Raw genomic sequence first — 18471 nt, 5'->3', positions numbered from 1 at the left:
TGGGGGGACTCTATAGTATTCTATAATACTCCCAACTGAGTGATCGCTCCCTTCCTGTTTCTGACCTCCACCCACACTGACTCAGTAGACGATCCTCCACAACATCCCTCCCTTTCTGCAGCTGTGATACTGTCGCTGCTTAGCAATGCCACCCCCCACCCCCCAAACCTCCCTTGGTTTCTTGTCAAGTGGGTGAAGATAATAATGTCCCAATTTTATTTCTGTACGTGAGTGAAGTTTATTTTTAGAAAAAACTTACATTTCCTCTCACCATCATCTTCCCTCTCGGTTGAATAAATGGCTTCTGCAGAGTACTCTGAGACCCTGACCCAATTCAGCTAATTACTGCCCAATCAGTCCACTCCCAATCAGTGACAAAGAGTTAGAAGGCGTTGTCTACAATGCCGTCAAGATGCACTTGCCCTTCAAAAGCCTGCAAATTTGAAATTGATTGTGGCTGTCGGAGGTCAATCATCCCAGCCCCAGGACATAATAGTCAGAGTTCCCCAGGGGTGCCTTAGACTCAATCATCTGCAGCTGCTCATCAGTCTAATTTCTTCCATTGTAAAGTCAGAGCTGGGGCTGTTCGCTGATGTCTGCACAATATTCAATTCACAAATCCCCAGGAAATGAAGCAACCCATGCCAGCACCTAAGACGACCTTGGCATCATTCTGGCACGGGCTAGTAAATGGCAGGTAATATTTGTGCCACGGAAGTCCCAGCCAATCACCATCTCCAATGAAAGAGTCCACCGCCTACCTGTGACATCCAATGGCATTATCATCACCAGGTCTTCCGCAATCAACATCCCTGAGGGTCATAATGGACCAGAAGCTCAGTTGGGACCAGCCACATAAATACTGTGGCTGCAGGAGTAGGTCAGAGGCTGGTATCCTGTGACCCATTGCCGAACACTCTAAAGTCTTGCCTCCATCCAGGAGGTAGGACACAGGGGTGTAATGGAATACTCTCTGCTTGCCTGAATGAGTGCAATTCCAACAATACTTAAGTAGCTGAACATCACCCAGGATAAATAGTCCACTTCACTGGTACCCATTCCACACCCTATAGATTCACTCCCACCAACACACAGTGGCTTAAGTGTGTACCATCTACAAATTACACTGCAATTAACTTACCTAGGCTATTCCAACAACACCTCCTGAAACCATAACCCCTACCACCAAGAAGGACAAGGGCAGTGGTAGAGCGAAACACCATCCCCTATCCAAGTTACACACCATCCTGTAATTGAAATACATTGTTGTTCCTCATTCACTGCTGCATCAAGGTTCTGGAACCCACTCTCCCCAACAGGACATTGCAGAACCTTCACCTGAAGGGCTGCCACAGTTTGTATCGGTTAGCGTAACGCTATTACAGCGCCAGCGACCCGGATTCAATTCCGGCCGCTGTCTGTAAGGAGTTTGTACGTTCTCCCCGTGTCTGTGTGGGTTTCCTCCGGGTGCTCCGGTTTCCTCCCACGTTCCAAAGACGTACGGGTTAGGGGCATGTTATGTTGGCGCCAGAGGCGTGGCGACACTTGCGGGCTGCCCCCAGAACACCCTACACAAAACACTGTGTTTCGATGTACATGTGACTAATAAAGATATCCTACCTCTGAAGGCAGCTCACCATCCATCTTTTCAGTGACAACAAACGCTAGCCTTGCAGGTGACACCCAGATCCAAAATAGAGAGAAAAAAAGTTTCCACAGGTACCACCCCAGCTCACTGCTATCCTACTCAAGTCGACAAGTTTAAGATCCAAAGTTCTAAGTTCAGTTCTCAGCAGTTAGGTAGCAGAGAAATGGCTATTATTTGGATCAGCTGGCAATACTCAAATCCTTGATTTCAGCCCCTGCACACCAAACCTGGCGTCATATCACAGCCAAGACCAAACAAACCCGTTAACCAACTGCTCGCAAATGTGGACTTTCCAGCTGAAGTGCCGGGATTAAGAACTCATGATCTTTAGTCCTGCTTCCTAGTCCTGAGGTGCCCGAGTCAACAGTTTCCAACAGTTAATCGCCATAGAGTTATACAGTTGTAGAGAGATACAACACAGAAACAGTCCCTTCCATCCACTGAGTCTACATCTACATAAATTCTTACTTTCTTTTTAATGGCCACATTCTTGTCAACTCCTCCCCGATTCTACCAGTCACCAACACCCTCGGTGCAATTTACAGCAGTAAATTAACCCACCAACCCGTATGTCTTTGGGATGCAGGAGGAAACCAGAGCACCCGGGGGGAAACCCAAACGGTCACAGGGAGAATGTGCAAACTCCACACGTACAGCACCGGAGGGTCAGGATTGAACCTGGGTCTCTGACGCTGTGAGACAGCAGCTCTACTACCTGTGCCGCTGTGCTGCCCAAAATAAGAATCAAATAAAAAACAATTTACTGCAACTGAGGAATGGCTCAGTGCCACACTGAATGAGTAGGTCAGAAACTGGTTACACTAGTCATGCTTCGGAACATCCTCCTACAAGCTGGACCCACCAGTGGCCCCTCACATCAAGCCCAACACCGATTAAAAAGGGAACTTCAACGTGCTCCCAAGTCTCCAGTGTTAATGGAGGGGGGGGGGGGGGTGAGGTAGAGGACGATAAAGCCAGTCAACCACTCCAGCCCAGCTGCGATATTAACCGTACAGCAGCACCCAAAAGGCAGGACAGTTCAAATCCTGGCACAGCACCTGAGGAATTAAAATTCATATAATTAAATAAATCTGCAACTTAAAGCTGGCACCAGTCATGGTGACCATGAACCTACCCAATTTCTGTAAAAGATTATTGATATCTACAGAGGAGCTCCTGACCCAACAATGTGATTGATTTTTAACCACCTGAAGGGTTCAGGAAGACAGTCTGTTTCAAGGGTTTATTATGAACAATCAATAAAAGGTTAAATTACCAGTGCTGTCCACATCTCCAGGGTAAGTCAATAAGAAAGAATCAACTCATCGACTAACCTCTCTTATGACATGCAAGTTCTAAAAATGCTGCAGAAGCTTCAGCAGCCTCACATTCCCAAATTCCAGTTGATGGGATTACTGAATGTCGTTCTATCAGGCATTGGTTACAATGCACTTTTCAGGATTTCTGCAACAGCGTCTGTTGACCTCTCCATTTTATGAGGTGGAAAGCTTTGCCCAATAACAATGAAAAGCCATTAAAAGCTCAGTGCTCTCTGTTCTTTTACCACAACTTACTGAGCTTTCTCCTGAAAATACCAACTCACACCACAGGACAAGGCCACAGATATCAGAAGCTCTTGGTAACCTCACAGAAATGTCCGTGGGTACACACGAAGAGCTGACATGGCGGTATGATTGTATGCAAGAGTGGATTATGGATGTTAAAATAATTGAGCCAATTTCAGCTCTGATAGTCACAGACCAAGAAGTCAACCAGTCACTTTCCTCCACACAAACCTTAGAGCTACGACCTCATTTGAGGCTGTGTGTGTGCGTCTGTGTACGTGTGTATGTGTGTGTGTGTGTGCGCGCGCGCGTCTGTGTGTCTGTGTCTATGCATGCGTGTGAAAGAAAGAGAGTGGGGCTAAAAGTAACATAGCCCAATGTTTCCAGAAATTGGCTCAGTTATTTTAATGTCCGTAATCCACTCTTGCATACAATCATACCGCCACGTCAGAGAGCTCTTTGTGTGTACCCACAGACTTCTCTCCGAGGTTCTGGCTCACTGACTGACACCCTCCAGACTTTCCACTGTCCACAAGATACCAGGCAGGGGCATGATGGAAAACTCTGGGTAAGCACAGCTCCCCACAAAACCATCCAAAGCCACCCGCTTGATTGGCACCCACCCACCACCCTAAGCATTCATTCCCTCTATCAATAGGGTACTGTAGATACAGTGTACCATTTACTAAATGCACTGCGGTCACTCAACTGGGCTACGTCAACAGCACCTCCCAAACCCATGGGTCTACCAGCAAGAAGAACAAGGGCGGCAGATGTATGGTAACACCATCACCTGAAGGTTCCCCCTCCAAGTCACACATCATCCTGACTCGGAAATATATCACTGGTCTGTCAGTTGGATGGCTCTCGGTCCAAAAACTCCCTACCCAATAACACTGGGAGTTCCTTCAGAAGTATTGCAATGGTTCAAGGTAGCTCACCGCCACTTTGGTATTGGTATATTATTGTCACTTGTACCGAGGTACAGTGAAAAACTTGTCTTGCATACCATTCGTACAGGTCAATTCATTACACAGTGCATTAAGGTAGTACAGGGTAAAAACAACAACAGAATACAGAGTAAAGTGTCACAGCTACAGGGAAGTGCAGTGCAGGTAGACAATAAGGTGCAAGGTCACGACAAGGTAGATTGTGAGGTCAAGAGTCCATCTCATTGTATACGGGAACCGTTCAATAGTCTTATTACCGTGGGGTAGAAGCTGTCCTTGAGCTTGGTGGTACGTGCCCTCAGCCTCCTCTATCTTCTACCTGATGGGAGAGGGGAGAGAATGACCCAGGTGGGTGGGGTCTTTGATTATGCTGGCTGCTTCACTTTCTCAAGGGCAACGGGATGGGTAATGAAATAATGGGTAATGATGGGTAGTTACCAATGATTCTTGACTTGGAAGACAATCACTGAACAAGATGCAAACAGCTGATATTCACTGTGTTACCTTCACAAGTGCTTACATCACAGTTGTTGTCACATTTAAATCTGTGATCTTGTTATTTCCCTTAAGTTGTGGGAAAAAAACATTTTCTTTTAGGATTTATCAATCAGCAGTGACACTAAATCTTGAAGTACATTGCAGGGACAACAAGGCAAACCTGTTAAGAATGACCCTGCTGCATACTTTAACCTACACAAAAGTTGAGAAATATGATCACAACTGTATTAATTCCTTAATCAATGTTTACATCCACGGTCTTAGAAAGCCTAAACTTACGTGCCTAAATAGGACCACGTTGTCTCGTCTTTTGAGGGATAAACTCTCAGGGCTTGGAGTTCAAAGGGTGAATTAGGAAGATGACCCTGGTTTAAGGATTTGCCCATAAACAGGAGGTAAAACAAGCAGACTTTCCATCCAATTAACCAGAGGGATTTGCAGCAAATTCACCTAATCCATGATGTTGCAAGGGAAACATTTGGAGCTGAGCCCATTTCGAATGCCTGCTCTTCAACAGGGCATGAAATTGGCAGCAGAGCAGACGGTTATTGATAACCTCTTTTACACAGTATTGTTTATTCTGACGAAGCAGGCAGATAGTAAGGTGGATGAATGGCTGGACGGAGGCACTCAAACCAGGAAGGCGGTTCCTGGTCAATGATGCCTTCTGTAACCATCGGACCTTCTCCCATTGTTTGCTGTCCCTTTTATCTCCTCAGTGAAGCTATCTGGAGGCTTTGGTTGCATTCAGGGTTTCCTTAGTACAGGCAGTCCCCAGGTTTCAACAGGGTTCCATTTCTGCAAACTGTTCATAACCCAAGGGAGCAGCAGAGGCTACCTCATTAAATATATTTAAGACACGGATAGATTTTTGCATAGTAGGGGAATTAAGGGTTATGGGGAAAGGCAGGTAGGTGGAGCTGAGTCCACAGCCAGATCAGCCATGATCTTATTGAATGCTCTGGCCTACTCCTGCTGCTATTTCTTATGTTATGTTCTTATGAACAGTTCTTAAGTTGGAAATGGACAACAGTGCGTGGGAGAGGACCACAGACACAGCGGTGACCGGAGAGCGAGCAGGCGCAGAAAGAGCAGCCGCCAGCCGGCCTCGCCGACTCGGTGAGTGAGTGAGTCCCAGCTCTGCTCGGCTCCACCCAGCCCCCCGATTGTTGCAGCCAAAATAAGCATGTGGTGAACACAAGACCATGAGAAAACAGGGGCACAAGTCAGCCTCTCAAACCTGCCCTGCCAGTCGTGATCAAGGCTTCACCTCTTGTGTGCTAGTTCCTCAAGGCCCTCAGTTCCCCAATCGTTCAAAAATTTATCTGCCTTCTCCCTCAAATATTTCCAGTGAACCAGCCTCTACAATCCTCCTGGGTAAAGAATCCTAGAGATTCACCACCCTCCTCAAGAAGAAATTCCTACACACCTCAGTTTTAAATGACAGCACCCTTTTCTTGTAACTCTGTTCCCTCATACGAGTGTCCCACAAGTGGAAACATCTCAACATCTACCCTGTCTTGCCCTCTAAGGATCTTACGTTTCAATGAGATTATCCATCACTCTGCTAAACTCCAAAGAATACACATCCAATTTCTGTAGCCGTTTGTAACACAACAACCCTCCCATCCCAGGAACTAGCCGCTACTGGACTTCCTCCAATGCTGAGTATATCCTTGCTTAGATTAGGAGATCAGAACTGTGCACTTGCTCTAGGTGAAGCCTTGCCAACACCTTGTACATGACACAGGCACGACAGAGGTACATTTCTGTAGCACCTTTCATGACCTCATGATACCTCAAAGTATTTTACAGCCAGTGAAATAATTTTCAAGTTCAATCACTATTGGCTCAAGACTGACTGGAACAGTTTTCATGATGGCAGTACCTCTGGTTTCCAATGTATCCACCTCAACCAAGCTCAAGACGATCTTGTCAGAATTGGTAGGAACAACTGCCAGGAGAGGCTTTTGTAAAACATGTTAGGGGAAATTAGACAGCGACATTCCTCCCTCCCCACCAGTACTGGCCACAGCCATGGTCTGGCTTCTGGTGTCACGAATGGACTATTCATTTGAGATGTGTTCAATGAAACCACAGTACAACAAAAAATACGCACACCCAGAAGAGGAGGAGAGAATTTGAAAAGAGCTGGCATGGAGAAATAAATCCGCTCCTTCGGTTTCCAACATACACAACTAGTTGCATTGTTCTATCTGCCAGTGTTTGTAGACAGCATCTGATGCCCACTTGAAGGATGCACTGGCAAAGTCAAAGCTCGTTAAAGATGGGCAAGTTTCCAGAGGAGACGAGGCAATCAGAGCCTCAGAACCCTGTCCCAGCAAGCAGCCAATTGCTTTAGAAAAGGGAGATGTGAAGTTGAAGCAGATTTTATTGGATGCTGAAACATTAGGAAGACACAAGACGTGAGATCTATGTATTTTTTTTAGAAATATAGTATTATTCCATAGATCTGCCTCACTACCAGCAATTCAAATAGACTGCTTGGCAGACACACTCATTAGGGAACCGATACCAGACATATCCTGAATGAAGTCAGTAGCCCATCAGCTGAAGAAACAGGTCAACGGGTCAGCTTCTCCGAAAATAAATCCATCCAGTTACGCAGCACTGACAGGCAGAGAAACCAATCCCTCACACCCGTTCATAATGTTTCAGTGAGACAGTCCTGTTTGTGAAACTAATACACAGCAGCATTGACAAGTCAGCTATCAGCGGAGCACAGGGTAGTTACAGATCAGCGGAAGACCACCATCTCCCACTCAACTACCACCTTCCCTCCTTAAAGTCCCACCTCAACATCCCCTGCAAACTCCCATCAGAAATCTGAGTATTTAAGGTAGAGCTTGCTTACTTGGTGAGCTTGTGAGGCAAGTCCGTATTTACTTCATAGATCAGCTTCTTACATCATTCCCACTCCCCGCCCCCCCCATCACTCCCCCCCTCTCACCTGGATCCACCTATCACCTGCCAGCTCTTGCTCCACCCCTTCCCCCCACCTTTTCATCCTGGCCATCTCCCTGCTTTCTTTCCAGTCCTGATGAGGGGTCTCGACCCAAAACCTCAACCGTCCATTTCTTTCCACAGATGCTGCCTGACCCGCTGCATTGCTCCAGATTTCCTGCATCTGCAGTCTCCTGTGTCTCCACATTTGCTTGCCCAAGATCAGACTCCTTTACCATTTATTTCTGTTGCTCTAAAGGAAATAGGAGTGCATCCAGCAATAATATGGCGGGGAGAAATGGGCATTGGGGTGGGAGCGGTTGCTAAGCAATGCAGAACTCCAAATTCCTACAATCAAAGAGTTTTCCCCACTGGCTTGAATCAAAGCCCAGTCCTCAGGTTGACCATTGCATGAAAAAAAACAGGTTCCCTGACGTTGATGCATAATTTACCTTGTGGTTGTCTGAATCTCCTGAGCTGTCACAGGCATGAATGCAAGACCACAAGCAAACAGGAGCAGGAGTAAGCCACTCATCCACTCAAGCATTCAGTTTGATCATGGCATCTCCTCTTCTGTGCCAGTTCAACAAAACCCCCAATTCCTCGATCTTTTATCCATCTCCACCTTAAATATAACTAATGATCTGGCCTGGGGGCAGAGAGTTCCAGGGCTTCACTACCCTCCAAGAGAAGAAATTTCTACACACCTCAGTTTTAAATCACCGGCCCCTTACTCACGGCTCTGTCCCCTTGTTCATGGCTTTCCCACTGGTGAAATCTCTGACTCGGCAACTATCGCCTGGTACTCTGAGCTTTAATCAGCTAACAATATAATCAGGCGCTGTTTGACAACTATGTTAATGACGTGATTTCACACTGACTGGAAACTTAGAAAGAAGTGCCAGAGTCAAAATAGCACAGGTCGAGCGGTAAATGGTACAAACAGGGATTAGATTTTCCTTCTTGTATCAGTGCTGATTTTGATAATACCTGAAACTTTTCAGCCAATTTTCCATTACCTCTTAAAATGAAAGCTAAGCCATTTAAAAGGCACATCAGATAGAACCTGGCAAGTTGAATCTGATCCAGTGATGGCTTGGTCTCTGCTGATTTCCTGCAGCTTCACTAACTTATACAGGCCATCCCCAGGATATGAATGCCTGACTTATGTACACCCCTACATATGATCCAGCTTCAATAATCTTAAATTCAGTTGTCTGATATGAGTACACATGTTCTTTCCTACAAATGGCAGAACTAGTTTCCTCTTTCTCCACGTTTAGTAATTGTCGGTCTCATGTGCTTTTGATGCCGTTCATTACAGTACTGTGGAGTTACAGTTAACATAGAGTGATTTTTGTGTATTTTCCCAACTTAAGAACAAAATTGACTTAAAACCTTTAACGTCTGTTAAAACACAACACATTTGTTACCCAAGGATGGCCTCTACCAGTAATGTGAAATCAGCCTCTCATGAACACCACCTTGTTATTCCTCTTTTGCACTATTTATTTTTGTAACTTATCGTAATTTTTATGTCTCGCACTGTACTGCTGCCGCAAAACAACAAATTTCACGACATATGTCAGTGATAATAAATCTGATTCTGATTCCAGGGACTTCAAGGGGTTAATCCTAGGCCTAGTTTCCAATCAATGCTTGGATGAAGCTAGAGCAACTAACAAAATGCTGGAGGAACTCAACGGGTCAGGCAGCATCGGGATGAAGGGTCTCGACCTGAAACGTCGACTGTCCATTTCCCTCCACAGACGCTGCCTGACCCGCTGAGTTCCTCCGGCAAAACGGAGACACAAGAGATTCTGCAGATGTTGGAATCTGGAGCAACACACACGAAACGCTGGAGGAACTCAGCAGGTCAGGCAGCATCCGTGGAGGGAAATAAACAGTCAACGTTTCGGGTCGAGACCCTCCAGCAGATTGTTTATTGCTCCAGATTCTAGTATCTGCAGTTTTTTATGTGTCCTTGGATGAAGCTATTAATATTGCATTGAAAGGAAGATGTCGTTCCCTTCCATAATGGAAAGCATCTGAGATAGGTGACTGCTTAGACATTGCTAAACTAACTAACCTGTGCCAAGGGACAGATTTCCAGCCATTCCAAAATCAATCCTTTCCCTACATTACCACATTAGTAAAGCAGGCTGATAATCTTCCATCAGAACTTGGTCGGTCCAAAACATTAACTCATTTCTCTCTCCACAGACGCTGCCTGACCTGCTGATTTTTTTTTCCAGAATTCTTTGTTCTTATTTCAGCTTTCCAGTAATGCTGTTGTTTTGAAACATTAAGGTAAATTATCACCAAAGAGGTAAACGTCACCTGCTATCGAGTCATAGAGTCATGCAGCATGGAAAGGGGCCCTTCGGCCCAACTGGTCCCTGCTGACCAAGATTCCCATCTAAATTAGTCCCATTTGCCTGCGTTTGGCCCATGTCCTTCTAAACCTTCCTGTCCATGCACCTGTCAAAGTACCTTTTAAATGTTGTTAATGTACCTGCCTCAACCATTTCCTCTGGCAGCTCGTTCCTTATACTGACCACCCTCTGGCTGAAAACATTGCCCCTCAGGTTCCTACTAAATCTCTTTCATAGGGAGAAAATGTCAAATACTAGAGGGCATAACTTTCTATGCACCACAGAAAGCATCCTATCTGGATGCATAATGGCAATTGCTCTGCCCGGGACTGCAAGAAACTGCAGAGAGTTGTGGACACAGCTCAGCACATCACGGAAACCAGCCTCCCCTCCATGGACTCTGCCTACACTTCTCGCTGCCTCAGTAAAACAGCCAACATAATCAAAGACCCCACCCACCCCGAACATCCTCTCTTTTCCCCCCTCCCATCGGGCAGAAGATACAAAAGCCTGAAAGCATGTACCACCAGACTCAAGGACAGCTTCTAATCCCACTGTTATACGACTATTGAACGGTTCCCCAGTACGATAAGATGGGGTCTTGACCTCACAATATATCTTGTTGTGATCTTGCACCTTACTGTATACCTGCACTGCACTTTCTCTGTAGTTGTGACACTTTATTCTACATTCTGTTATTGTTTTCCCTTGTACTAACTCAATGCACCGTTGCAATGAATTGATCTGTATGAACGGTATACAAGTTTTTCATTGTACCTCAGTACATGTGACCATAATAAACCAATTCCAGTTCCAAGATGAGAGGGGAAAATTTGAAGGAGATTTATGAGGCAAGTTTTTTTCCCCCCCACATGGAGCGATAGATGCCTGGAGCACACTGTCAGGGAAGGTAGTGGCAGCAACATTTAAGAGGCATCTAATTAAACACATGAACAAGCAGGGAATGGAGGGATACAGACCGTGTGCAGGCAGATCAGATTAGTTTAATTTGACGACCTGGTCAACACAGACATCGTGGGCTGAAGGGCCTGTTCCTGTGCTGTACTGTTCTCTATACTAAAACAGGTTTTGTTAGTTACTAACAAAACCAATGTTGCATTGGTGTGAGTGGGTGCTGTGTTGATCAGTGTGTTTCATTGAAGAGTCTGTTTCCTGTCAGCTTCTCTCCTCCCTTCTGACAAACTCCTAGTAACAGAATATGATCGCTGTCAGGGAAAGAAAGGACTACAGATGCTGGAATCTAGACAAAAAACAAGATGATGCTGGAGGAACTCAGCAGGCCAGGCAGCATCCGTGGAGAAAAGCAAGCGGTCAACGTTTTGGGTCAGGACCCTTCTTCAGGACTGAAGATAGGAAAAGGGGAAGCCCAGTATACAGGAGGGAAAAGCAGAGCAGTGATAGGTGGACAGAAGAGGGGAGGCGGGGTGGGCACAGGGTGGCGATAGGTAGATGCAGGTAAGAGATAGAGATGGGCAGGTGCGGGGGAGGAGGGGAGAGCAGATCCACTGGGGGATGGGTCAAGGGTAAGGAGAAAAAAGGGGGGAAGGGTAGAGAAAAGAGAGAGAGGGAAGGAAAGAAGCATTGTTGGGGGAGGTTACCTGAAGTGGGAGAATTCAATGTTCATGCCATTAGGCTTCAAGGTTCCAAGAGGGAAAATGAGGAGCCGTTCCTCCAGTTTGCGCTCGGAATTCCCCTGGCAGTGGAGGAAGCCGAGGACTGACATATCAGTGATGGAGGGGGAGGGGGAGTTGAAGTGACTGGCAACGGGGAGATGCAGATCGCTGTCACATTGCTACTTCTGGGATCCTGCTATGCACAGATTGGCTGCTGCATTTCCAACCTCACAATGCCCACATACACAAATAATTCCTGTGTTGTAAAGTGGCTGGGGATAACATGAGGTTTTGAAAGATGCTATAGAAATAAAAATCTTTCATGTTTTTTCCCCATTCTTAACTCACAAGAAAGAGACACCATGCCTTAATTAGAAGCTGCGTCGGAACCTCTTAGGTTACTGCTTGGTAATCTCCTCTCATTTAGCATGCAGAAAACATCAAGTTCCCTCAATTTTCTTCTCTAAAAAGGGGTTTGAAAAAAATATGAATTTTTCATAAGCTGTATTTCATGGTCCGGGAACAATTTCCATCCGATTAGTTTGTAATGTGTACAATTACAGCTTGCGTACAGCAGGATTAAATTGCAGTCTTTCTACATAATGATCAGTCTCAATTCTAAAGACTTTCCTTACAGTTTTATTACTGCAATGGTGTAGTGACTAATAGCTACAGGCCTGGATCATTGATCCAGAGACAAGTCCAAATCCCACTCTGGTAGTTTGGAAATTTAAAATCAAGCAATTAATCAAATCTGGAATCTTAGGGAATGTTATCTGCATTGTGAACCACGAAACGACTGGATTGTTGTAAAAACCCACCTGTCCACCAATATAGAAGGAAATCTGCCATCTTTACCCAATCTGGCCTGTGAGTAACTTCAGATATACAAACATCATAGAGTCAAACAGCTCGAGAACAGACCCTTCAGCCCACTGTTTCTGTGCCAGCTATTGGCTACCTACTTAAAAAATCCTTTTTCCCAGTACCTGAGCCGCGATTGATAGGACATCTCGATCAAGTTTAATGTGCAGCGTACTGGAGAAACAAAGGACCGCAGATGCAGGAATCTGGATGAAAAACACAATGATGCTGGAGGAACTCAGCAGGCCAGGCAGCATCCGTGGAGAAAAGCAGGCGGCCAATGTTTCGGGTCAGGACCCTTCTTCAGGACTGAAGATAGGAAAAGGGGAAGGCCAATATATAGGGGGGAAAAGCAGAGCAGTGATAGGTGGACAAAGGAAGGGAGGCAGGGTGGGCCCCTCTCTCTTTTTCCCCATTTCTCTCCTTACCTTTGACCCATCCCCCGGTGGATCTGCTCTCCCCTCCTCCCCCGCACCTGCCCATCACTATCTCTTACCTGCATCTACCTATCACCACCTTGTGCCCACCCCGCCTCCCCTCTTTTGTCTACCTATCACTGCTCTGCTTTTCCTCCAGCATCATCGTGCTGAGTTCCTCCAGCATCATCGTGTTAATGTGCAGTGTGTTGTTGACTATACTAATGCCGTGGCATTTCTAGTACTCTTACACGTTGAGGGTATGTGCCTCATGCAATGAGTTCTAGGTTTCAGTGACCCCCTGGGTGTAAGAGGTCTTTCTCAAATCCCTTCAGAATCTTCCACCCCATAAACCTCACCCCCTTTGGTCTGAGCCAATGAAGGAGAAAAGGTTCTCGCTACCTAATCCCTCTATCCCCCTCAATTTTGTATGCCTCAATCAAAGTTCACTTCAGCTGCTCCAACCCAAGCAAAATAAACTTATGCAGTCTCTTCTTACAGCTGAATCACCCCTTCCCAGGCAACATCCCGGTGAATCTCCTCTGCACCCTCCCCAGGGTAATCAAATCCCTCCCAAAGTCTGGCAACCTGAACTGCATTCAGTACTCTAGTTGTTGCATAACCAAAGCCTCCATTACCTCCCCGCTTTTATACTCTATACACTAGCTAATGAAGGCAGGTATCCAGTAGGCCATCTTAACCAGCTTATCCATCTGTGCTGCTGTCTTCAGGGATCCTTAGAGGTCAACATTAAGGTCCCTCTGTATTTTCTAGGGTCCTACCATTCATCTACCCTTGCCTTATTAGACCTACCAAAATGAAATAACTCACGTTTTTCAGGATTTATTGTATCTGCCATTTCTCTGTCCACCTTACAGACTGATTAAGATCACTATGCAGCCCTCCTCACTGTCCACAATACCACCAATCTCTGTGCCATGTGTGAACCTGTGATCCTTACCTCCCACACTCACACCCAGATCATGGCTGACTGTTAACTGCCTCATCAGGAGGAGTTAGGGTTGGACTGAGGGTTGAGAATCGACTTTTCCCTCAAAGGGAAGCAGAGTCAGAATATTTTTTAAGGCACAGATACACAGACTCGTAACGAGCGTGCTTGTGAAAGGTTACACAGGGCAGACAGAAACGTAGAACTGAGGTTGCAACCAAAGGAGCACGCTTGAGGGGCCGAGTGGCCTCCTGTTAACAATACGATAATTGCAGGCATTGCCGATGACATCCACATCCTGTGAGCAAATTAACTGCTGTAATCTTCACTGATCAGCTGTGTGGCCAACAATACTGCCATCATCCTTGATCGTCCATCTCAGGTTCATTCCGAATAGTATTCCCTGCTACTGAAAGAGTCAGAGTATTCCCATTCCCGGACTCAGTCGAGTTATCATTATCAAAAAAAGACACAGGCAACAAAATCTTAATTCCATTATTCTTTTCAACTTCAGTTCTCCAACATTTGTGCTGGTATATTTTACAAGAAAAGTTACCATGAACCCTCTCACATCCTAACGAGTGGCACAAGCCGAGCAATGAAAACCTTCACGAGAAACAGAGGAGAGCAGCTGGGGTCTGGCCTCATCTCTGCACAGGTGGGGTTCCCGGCAGAGCTCACTGGGAGCCAGAAGGCCAACAATAGAAGGTGGCACCTTGACCCATTTCAGACTGTGGGTGCTGAAGGCCGATTCTTCAGCAAGGGGGGAATGCTGCATTGTCAGAGCTAACATCCTTTGAAGAATGCACTGAGCTCCAGTCTCTTCCACCAGCTCAGATGAACAACCCCTTCACCCTACTTGAAGAGCAGCAGACAGATCTTGTGTCACCCTCTCTTGGCCCATATCCCCCTCTTACGCAACTAAAAATTGATCAACTGGACAATTTGATGGGGTTTCGCTGGGGGATCTTGCTGGGTCCACACAACAAACTTGTGACTTCACTTTGAATGTAGTTCAGATTGAACACAGGGACTTTCAAAGCAGTTGTTGTTCCAAAGAACCCGCAGTCCATGGGTTCCGTTCCCAAGAACTGTCCTTGAGACGATATCTCCGTAAGTCAGAAACGTCTGTTTTCTATGGCTACCTACAACACTTCCCTCCACATACACTTGCTAGAATTATTTTCTTTCACTGAATATTCACCCTAACACTACCCATAATTAAATTAATGGACTACACGCTGCATCCAGTCATTAATGAATACCAGGGAACATTATTATTTTTATTAATAGCTTGAAAAATGCTTTAAAAATGTATTGGAGAACTTGTGTAAAGTTGGATTTTCATAAGCCAGGTCATTCATAACCCGGGGAGCTCCTGTATTAGGAAGTCTACAGAGTTGAAACTTAAGTTTCCGATTTCTGATCTTTCACCAGAATTACAGTATGTACCTTTGGGGAAGCAAGTTTCAGATACAATTAATTGCAACCGCAATATCCTCCAGAACGGCCAAAAGTCAGTCAATTAGGGCTACAACTAATGTCAGGCAATGCATTGAGTTCACAATACACTAGCATACAAAGTATCCAGAAGCAAGTTCAAATCCCACCTCACCACAGAATTAAAATTCATGTAAGTAAATTGGAAGAAAATATCAATAATGGTGACCATGCAATTACTGGATTGTTAATTAGAAACCCGATTTGGGAAGGAAATTTGCTGATGTGGTGCATAAGTGATTCCAGACTCACATGGAAAACTGGATCCTTGACTTCCTCATCGACAGACCTCAATCAGTACCAGCACTGCTACCGTCGGGCAGCAAGCACTGAAGCCTGAAGTCCCACGCCACTGGGTTCAGGAACAGCTACTTTCCTACAACCATCAGGTCCTTGAACCAACCTGCACAACCCTAACCCTACCTCAGCAACGGAACACTACGGACCACCTCTTGCACGACCGTGGACTTGTCTCTGATTGTCTTTTTATTGCACTATGGTCTTGTTTTTGCCCAGTCTCTGTCTCTTCACTGTCTTGTATATTTTCTGTATAATTTATGTGTTGTCTGTACCTACCTGCCTGTGATGCAAACAAGTTCTTCATTGTACCTGTACCTCACCGTACTTGTGCAGATGGCAATAAACTTGACATTGCTTTGTGGTTAACTCTGAATGGGCCTGTGAAATGGAGATTGGATACAATTGCTGGCCTTGTCAATGGTGTCTACCTCTCATAAATGAGTGAATGAAGGCAAAATTGTATTTGGAATTGAGGCAAAGCCTCACAAGAGAGGAGACTCACTTGCAAGATGCACCCCATCAGATCAACAATCCAGTATCTGGAGGGGCAGACCAAACATCAAAACAACACAAACTGAAGAGAAGAAACAGACAGATAAAGGAGCTCAAACCTTCCACGCAGTTCTCCACCTCCTCCAGGTTTCGGAGTGTTATCCTCATGAGGCTGGAGCTCAGCATCAGCTCGTTTTTGTGAGCCGGCCACATGGATTTTGGCGCCAGGTTCACGAAGAAAATCCTGGTGTCACCCGTGGAGACTTGGTTGTCACAGATCAAGGGGTCTCCAAAGCCGCAGATCATTACTCTTTTCCCACCGTCCAGGAGGATCTCGTTCTTCACTGTCTCCCGGCCTTTCAGGTACCTCCAGACACGCACCTTCAACACAATGAAACAGAACTCAGTAGCAAGGAGACGATGCAGCAAGGACATCTTCACACGCTGGTCGTTCGAGTTAATCCAAAAGCCTCTTTCAACCAGTATCACCACCAGTGTGTCACTCAGTCTTTCCTGGTTTCCCCCCATTACACACCTTCCCCTCTTATTCTCTTCAACCCTTGCCCTACCTCTCCCTGCAAGTTAAAACTCATTTCACTTCCATCTTTCCCCTGTCCCTGAACCATCGACCCCGTTTCTCTCTCCACAGATCATAGAATCACAGAAAGACAGCATGGAAGCATGACTCCTCTTCCAACAGGTAGAAGATACAGGAGCCTGAGGGCACGTACCACCAGGCTTAAGGACAGCTTCTACCCCACTGTGATAAGACTATTGAATGGTTCCCTTATGCGATGAGATGGTATTGGTTTATTATCGTCACTTGTACCGAGGTACAGTGAAAAACTTGTCTTACAAACCGATCGTACAGGTCAATTCATTACACAGTGCAGTTACATTGAGTTAATACAGAGTGCATTGATGTAGTACAGGTAAAAACAATAACAGTACAGAGTCAAGTGTCACAGCTACAGAGAAAGTGCAGTGCAATAAGGTGCAAGGTCACAACAAGGTAGATCGTGAGGTCAGAGTCCATCTCATCGTATAGGGGAACCGTTCAATAGTCTTATCACAGTGGGGTAGAAGCTGTCCTTAAGTCTGGTGGTACGTGCCCTCGGGCTCCTGTATCTTCTAGCTGATGGAAGAGGAGAGAAGAGAGAATGTCCCGGGTGGGTGCAGTCTTTGATTATGGACTCTGTCCTCACGATATATCTTGTCACCTTGCAGCTTATTGTCCACCTGCACTTTCCCTGTAGCTGTGACACTTTACTCTGTACTGTTATTGTTTTTACCTGTAGTACCTCAATGGACTCTGTACTAACTCAGTGTAATTGCACTGTGTAATGAATTGATCTGTACGATTGGTATGTAAGACAAGTTTTTCACTGTACCTCGGTACATGTGACAATAATAAGCCAATACCTTCAGCCCACTGAGTTTGCACAGACCATCAAACACCCACTTTCAATAATCTTACATTAATCCTATTTATTTTTTTATTCTCTTCACATTCTCATCAACTCCCTGCAGATTCTACCATTCACCTACATACTACAGCAGCCAATTAACCTAACAAGCCGCATGTCTTTGGGATGTTGGAAGAAACCACAGAGGACCCATGTGGAAATTCAGCTGCTCACAGGGACAACAGGCAAACTCCACACAGACAGCACCAGGGGTCAGGATTGAACCCCATCTGCTCGACTTGCTGTGTGTTTCCAACATTAGCAGTTTTCACTTCATTCAATGGTTTCATTGCATTTATGGGCCCTAGTGCATGGCACACTCATCTCCAAATCAAGCAGCTGTAGGTTCTAGATTCACTCTGGTCCAGGACAGCACTTGTGTATAAGACTAGTGCAGTCCTACACTGTCAAAGGTTCCGTCTTTCAGATGAGATATTCAGCTTGAGGCATCAACCGGTCCCTTAGTTGGGGGTAAGGTGACCCATCAGGCTACGTGAAGGGCAGTTCCCACCACATTTCTGTTCAATATTTACCCTTCAACTAACACACACTCATAATCACATCGCTGTTTGTGGGATCTTGCTGTGTGCTAATTAGTTGCTACATTCCAATATCAGGAGACTGTGTGGGAGGCCCTAAAGCCATAAGCACAGAACATAGAACAGTCCAGCACAAGAACAGGCCCTTCGGTCCATCGTGTCTGTGCCGAACATGAAGCCGAATTAAACTAAATCTCTTCTGCCTGCACATGGTCCACTTCCCTCCATTCCTGCATATCCATGTGTCTAACAGCCTCAAACGCCACTGTCATACCTGGTTCCACCACGACCCCTGACAGTCCGTTCCATGC

At 45.7% G+C, this 18471-nt stretch overlaps 1 protein-coding gene across 6 annotated transcripts in view; it reads right to left on the bottom strand.

Annotated features, from left to right (window-relative positions):
- agrn (agrin) overlaps positions 1-18471 on the bottom strand; it is a 501404-nt gene that overhangs the window by 471474 nt on the left and 11459 nt on the right. For all 6 annotated transcript variants that reach the window (XM_052039159.1, XM_052039162.1, XM_052039160.1 and 3 more), the window contains exon 2: positions 16275-16536. In XM_052039159.1, coding sequence (XP_051895119.1) covers positions 16275-16536 — 262 coding nt within the window. The remainder of the gene's footprint in view (positions 1-16274; positions 16537-18471) is intronic.

Source organism: Pristis pectinata, chromosome 26 (genome assembly GCF_009764475.1).
Source record: "Pristis pectinata isolate sPriPec2 chromosome 26, sPriPec2.1.pri, whole genome shotgun sequence".
NCBI classification, from domain to species: Eukaryota; Metazoa; Chordata; class Chondrichthyes; order Rhinopristiformes; family Pristidae; genus Pristis; species Pristis pectinata.
This window is presented reverse-complemented; position numbering and strand designations above follow the sequence as displayed.